Source organism: Larimichthys crocea, chromosome XXIV (assembly GCF_000972845.2).
Source record: "Larimichthys crocea isolate SSNF chromosome XXIV, L_crocea_2.0, whole genome shotgun sequence".
NCBI classification, from domain to species: domain Eukaryota; kingdom Metazoa; phylum Chordata; class Actinopteri; family Sciaenidae; genus Larimichthys; species Larimichthys crocea.
The window spans coordinates 13,745,974-13,753,042 of NC_040034.1; the positions used below are offsets into that span (position 1 = coordinate 13,745,974).

At 40.8% G+C, this 7,069-nt stretch overlaps 1 protein-coding gene across 1 annotated transcript; it reads left to right on the forward strand.

The window, feature by feature from the left end:
- Positions 1-2,348: 2,348 nt before the first annotated feature.
- On the forward strand, positions 2,349-4,285 carry LOC104924802 (uncharacterized). The gene has a single exon (XM_010738262.3). It carries the CDS (start codon positions 2,787-2,789, stop codon positions 3,474-3,476), a length of 690 nt encoding a protein of 229 aa, XP_010736564.2. The 5' UTR covers positions 2,349-2,786; the 3' UTR covers positions 3,477-4,285.
- Positions 4,286-7,069: the final 2,784 nt, after the last annotated feature.

Below are 7,069 nucleotides of genomic sequence, written 5' to 3' on the forward strand. Positions count from 1 at the left end.
TCAATCATATTAACCATACAGGTGTGTCAGATAGAACAGCTCACATTAAGACTGATCATCATACTCCTCCCACGTTCAATATAATAATGGTAACAAAGCACATGGTAATAAAAACACACTGTAATAAAAACAATAAACCTTTGTTTAAACACATAGATGTGGGTGTGTGGAGGGAAGTTTGTGACAGGAAACATGAAATACAATGACGAGTGTTTGTAGATGGTTGGATGTTATAGAGGGAAATTAATTTAAAATAATCCATCCATTCATCCATTTTCTGTAACCGCTAATCCTCACTATTGAACACTAAACCCCACTGAGTCTCAAATCAGATAATGGGCAAAAATAATTAATGTAGCAGCTTTTCTTATTCTGTCTTTTAATTTATTATCTGACTTATTTAACTGTTTTTGTATTTCTTTTATAATTTTTCACTGTGATGTTTTAATCCGAGTTGCTCCTCGTAATTTCATTTTACAGTGCACTGTGAAATGACAATAAAGACATCTTGAATCTTGCATCTTGAATTAGTAGGGACGCGGGGGGGCTTAAAAAATATTATTTTTAATTTAATATATTTTGAAGTTTAATGCTTAAAGTACAGTAAAGTGGGTTAGGGTTAGACACAGGATGAATCCAAGTTTGACAAGTGGAGGCAGCAAAGATCCAGTGTGTAACATTTTAGGCGATCTGTTGACAGAAATATTCATAACTCTGTTTTCATTGGTGTATAATCACCTGATAAAAAGGGGTTAGGGTTAGACACAACTGACATTTGAGCTATATGAGATAATAAAAAAAAACCTGGACACCCTTCTTTAAATATGCTGGTAAAGTCTTACAAATATTGTATTAAAGGAATCACTGATGGCAATAAGGATAACTGACTAACTGACATTTTTGGGTTATAAAGTGAGATATTTTTAAATGACCATATCTTCTCAAAATTAATATTATTTAATTTAATTTAATTTATTTTCAAATGTTTATTTGTGGCATCACTGTCAACTGTTATGGGTCTATGCATTTCTTTATACACATGTGTGTGAATGTGTATATACTTGTAGATAGATGCTATGTGATTCTTGTATCTTCAGAAAAAGACTCAACAAACTGGTCAAGAGGGCCAGCTCTGTCCTGGACTGCCCCCTACATAGAGGAAGTGGGGGAGAGGAGGATGCAAAGCTGACGTCCACCATGAACAACTCCTCTCACCTCCTGCATGAGACTGTGGATGCCAACAGACTGCTACTCCCACAATGTAAGAAGGAGTGCTACCACAGGTCCTTCATTCCAACAGCTGTCAGACTCCTTAACACCAGCATGACTTCATGCAGCACTGAAGTTAATTATACTGACTGTAAAATAAATGATCCAACATGCATATCCATATACTTCAAAGGTGTATGTACGTTTATATTTTATTTTGTTTTTCATATTTCAAGTGTTTTTTTAATGCATTTCTTATTTAAAAGTAAGTTTTTATTCACCTTGTGTATACAAGGTGCTGCGACAAGTGAATATCCTCAGGTGGAATCATTAAAGTCTATTTTATCGTATCTTATCATTTATCTCATTTTATCTTGTCTTTATACACCCATAAATGATCTATGTGAATGTACAATTATCTCTATGAGTATGTTGTACTATCTACATCACATAACAGATATCTATAATGGAGATCTAATTCTTGTGTTTTTTTGTTGTTGATTTTCACATGATACCGTAAAGGGTAAAAATGTATGAAACTTGTTTCTGTTTCTCTGAAAATGTAAATGTTTTGCTTGTTTAGGGAGTTTAAACACATCACTGATCAAATGTTGTGGCCTGTTTACCTTCACCTGTCTCACCTCCACGGTTTCCCAGAGGACATGCGCAGTGACAAATCCCGGACGCTGTCCATTGTGCTGAAATGAGGTCGGAAAAAACTGAATCAAAATCAAGCAAATTTCTGATAGGCCTATGAGTTGTGTGGCGTTGGTTGTGCTCACAAGTTTGTCATTGGATTGGATAAGCATTACATAATGCAAAAAAAAAAAAAATTCCAGTCATACTTATTAATTACCACTTTGTTGGCTCATTGCACGTGTCTAGCATGCATATGTTGCACCTGGGTGCGCACAGTGTAAGGTAAACACTTTACAGCTTGGATAAGTGTTCATCCCCGCTGCTCTCTCCACAAGCATCCTGATGTGGAGGTGATGTGTGGGTTTTTTCTTTTCTCTTCTTTTGTGTGTGTGTGTGTGTGTGTGTGTGTGTGTGTGTGTGTGTGTGTGTGTGTGTGTGTGTGGTTTCTTCTCGGGCTGCTGCTTCTTTAAGAGCCACCGCCCGCCCCCTCTCCTGTATTTTTAGCTGAGCCAGCCACTTCATTTGCTGGATAAGACAGACAGTTGTGTACCGTATGATCTCACTTAATCGTTTTAATAAATCAAATCTTTTACTGCGGATTCGCCTTGAGCCTACAGCCCAGCCAGCTGTTCCCTGGAAACGTCATATATGGTGGACGTTTGTCCCGCCGCTGTCGGATGCTGAAACGCGCAATCAGCCTGTGGATGCTTGATGTCCGTTATGAAACGCAATGCTGCACCGGGTACCGAATATTAGACGCAGGGCTTTTTGAGAGCAAATGAATTGCAAGACATCAGTTTAGCGACAAAATACAGTTTGAGGTGGTCCAGCATCTTTCTCCTCAGCCCTCTGCTTCCTGTCTTCTCTTGGATTGTGGATAACAAGAAGGCTTCAAGACGGAGGGGGTGGTGGAGCATCGAGGAAAAAATAGGGGCAATATGAGAGAGCGGGACTTCATGCCCAATATGGAGAGGGGCAAACCTGCTACTTATACAGGGGACAAAAAGGCTAAGATGGCTGCTAAGACTAACAAGAAGTGGGTGAGATTAGCCACTGTTTTTGCATATGTATTGTCCGTGTCTTTAGCAGCCATTATTTTGGCAATTTACTACAGCCTGATCTGGAAACCAACCAGTGCATCCTCTTCTGTGGGGAAGCCGGGAGTGCTTGACGAGGTCACCCCCACCGCAAACATCTCAACTAACATTTCCACGAGCAACAATGTCTCAGAGTGGAACTCTACACAGACAGGACTGCAATCTCTCAACCAGACCAGGCATGGCACAACCCCGCACAGCCAGTGGGATGGCAGAGACCAAAGTGTGTCCGTGTCTCCGCGCGGTGCCGGAGCAGAAATTGCGCACTCGCAGCAGGAGGAAGGACTCTACGCATCTTCTCACGGTCACACAACCGCGGAGAGATCGGACACTTTGGGTAGGCAGAAACACGCGTCTCAACCCCAAATGAGCCACTACATCACGTCGAGCACCAGGGAGTCTGGCGCTGCGCTAAATGAGGACGAGGAGGAGAGGGATGCGCACAGACGGGACGACGACCAGGCGGCTGCAGATGCTGCCTCTGTTCCCCCGACCACAGCGACAAGCCGAGGCGGCCTGAGAGGAGACTGATAGGGCCTCATCACCACTACCACCGCTACCACTACCATAACCACCGCCACACACACCCCTTTACACACATAGTGACCCAACATGGAGTGTTTTATAGACTCAAAGCCGCAGGTCGGATAACACACAGGTCTTCTCCTTTAAACTCATTTTGCAGAGCCTCTTCTGGATGCTGAACTGCACATATTATCTGATATCTTGCTCTGAAACCCCCCCATGGCTAAGAAGAGAGGAGACCTGGCTTCTTCACTGAACACTGTTTCCCCTTCAGCACCAACTATGCTTTTTTTTCCTTTTTTTGTTTTTGTTTTAGGCCATCTGTATGCCTTAAATCAATGTGTGTCTACCTGTCTTACCTCGGACAGCTTCTGAGGCCACTAACCTGCCTGTACGTGTGGACGACATTGGCATAGAGATTTTGCTAAATGAATAGGACACAAGCTCCAGAGATGCTTATGGTTTTTGCAGGAGCTAAATATTTCTCACAGGCATACAAAGCTTAACATCACTGCCATACGTCGGCTGGTCTAAATCAATACTGCGTTATTGCATTTTAACATATAGGCTGTATTTTCTTGTCATGGATCAAACCTGGATTCCAAGTAGAAGAACCTGCATTATTGAGTTATGCTCAGGTATGTGCATATAACCATGTAAATGTATTGTGTATTTGGTTATGTACATATGTCAGGCATACATCTTTTTGGCCTAGATGAACTTTTAGTGTAATTAGATGATTTTTATTAAAGGTACAGTATGTATAATAGCTATAACTATATCACAAGGTACAAATAAACATCCTTAGAAAATGATTCATTTCTATGGTTTTATAATAGATCTATGATTCAATCACTGATTATCCTGTATGTTTATGACATTTTATTTATTCAGAGCCAGACTGGATAATATAATGTTAGGTTTTTCCTAACATGTTACATTTTATTTCCAAAAAAGTCATATGGATTTAACTTAAAGTAATTGGAGTAAGGTATTATTGGATATTGGTTGATACAAAGAGGTATCAGCAGATATAATAATAACCGTGTGAGAACAAAGAGCACTCAGTTTACGGTCATTCTTGTGATGTGGAGATTTAATCTAATTTCAGTGTAGGGTGGGGGAGTCCTTTAATTACCTGAGTGAACTGTCCAGTGTGTGATCAGAGGGACTGTCTGCTCCTCATAGAAAGAGAAGCGTCCATCTCCCCGTCTGCCACAGTTCAGTCGCTGCAGCTCTCACAGAAACTACACAGTCACATGTGATGAACTATGAAGTGGAAATAAGACCAACCAACCCCGTGCAGCTGTCTTAGCAGCATGTGAGGGAGGTGTATCGATTTAAGAGCTCTGTTGTTGCACCGTACAAAACAAAGAGGAACACATTACACAATACCGCTCGGTGCTATTTTGATCCAACTCTCTCTGAAAAAAAAGGAGTTTGCCTGAAAGGTTTGGTTTCCATGCTGGCGGTGACAAGCATCATTCACTATCACGCTGAAAATAAAACCACTTGATTTCCGCTGAGCAGCCAGTGCGCTGTGATGTAAACAGTGATGACATACACATGACAGATTTTTAGAAGCAAAGCCAAGGTATGTGTCTTGTGGGCCAAAGAGGAAGTCCATTCATCAGGGAAGACATGCATCATGCACAAACATCCCCCATCGTCACAACACAAACAACATGCGACGGAAAAATGTAATATAGAGTGTGTATAACACAATTACAGACTTGTCAATGCTGCTGTGGCCTCTGCATAAAAGAGGGCCTTGAAAGGTCTCTTTCCAATGCCTCTTATGGCTTCTTGTGATATATGAGAGCAGTAATGGCTGACCTATTGATGAAGGAGTTCATCACTAATGACAGTTACTGCTGGAAGCTACGTCTGAGTCAGGACACATCATCTGACCTTATGGCTCTTGAAACCAAGTCACCAAGGTAGCTGATTACATTATCTTACATGAAATCAGTCACATGTTACATTAGAGTTCAGTTTAGGATTTATTTTGTGGCTCAGATAATGGATCACATGGTTTCTTTAAACAGGAAATACACAGACATACAATACATTTATCAAATCAGAAAAAAATTGTGTGGCAATTGCAGCTGTACTGCTCACTTTAATGCCAATCACCCATTATCTATCAGACAGACAACGTACAGTAAGACACACCTTTGCCAGACTGCTGATAATGTAAGGAGCGCATGCATAAACATGCTTAAAGATCCCATCCAGACAAGTAAGACATTGAAAAATTGTCTAATTTGCGTCTGAACACACTGTTCCAAGAATCTATGAATATGCAATGTACCGTGTGTGTTTCATGTTGGACTCTGATTGGCTTCCAAACCAGTTGTGATACTTCAAAATCACGCTTATGAGAGATATGAGAGATTCTGAGATGTATGGTAATCACCCAAATTTCCTCTATGGAAATGGCCTTCTAGTGTCAAACTCTGCACATCATTCTGCACAGAGAAGCGTCCAAATGAAGTAACGATAAACATGTTTGAGAGTTTTAAAGTTCAGAAACTGTTTCCTTCATCGGATTTGACATCATTTGGGGAGGGTGACACACTACAACCAAGAGACCTTTTCAGTAACAAAGCCGGAGGAATTAAAGGCCTTTCTTTGAGTGAGACACCATCACAAAAGTTATGAAATATTAACACGATGTCTTGCAATACAGGAGAATAATATGAAGGCAGTGCACAATAGCTTTTTCGATTACTAAAAGGGCGAAAGTGTGGAGTGATCGATAATAAATCCAGTACAGCTTGTGCGTAAAGGTAGAGGTTGTGTTGTCATCTTTCAGGGAGTTTAATGATAATGATGTTTTCAGACTTTTTGAAAAATATATGCCAGTGATTTTTCAATCATTGCTAGTTTGCAGTGCTGAAACAAGAACTATGTATTTCTATGATGTAGATGACAAAGATGCACATACTGTATATATTTATGTACATATAATATATGGACATACATATAAACACAGGTGCAGACTTATTAAAATTTGCTTCAAAAGGTAAAACCTGGCCACTAGCTAGTGGTAATTGTCAACCAATACCAATTGACCAATTTAATATCACATTACTTTTTATGCTTCAAAAGACAAAAATCATCCCATGATGCAACAATCACAAAAATGACAGTTGTTTAAACAGACAGGGTTTTAAATAGGGTTATTAAAAGGTGGTAGCAAATAGAAACAACCTCAGATCAATATGTCAGACAGCACATGGACACCTTGTCAGCCCAGCCTTCTGGCTGGGGGGAAAGAGGAGGGTGGTGATAGAGGAGGAGGAGGTGGGGGAGCACATACACTCTCCTTGATCAGGGCAGCTGCTGAGGCGTGGTTGTTATATCCCAAACCATGACAGGGGCTGGGAAGATGACGCACACGCTCAGTGGGGACTGCCAGCCTGCCTGTGTGAGGTTCTGTCAGGGTCGCAGGGCCAGGCCAGACCTCGCTTCCGCTTAACCTACATCCATCAACTGTAATGAAACACCTCGAAAGCCTCCGACTGTTACCTCAAAAGCATGGCTCATAGATGGCGCCATGTTTAATTTAGATTTTAGCTAAAGTTAGATGATAA

Bases quoted from the DNA above. Each gene is read 5' to 3' on its own strand.
- LOC104924802 (XM_010738262.3), top strand. From the start codon at position 2,787: ATGAGAGAGCGGGACTTCATGCCCAATATGGAGAGGGGCAAACCTGCT.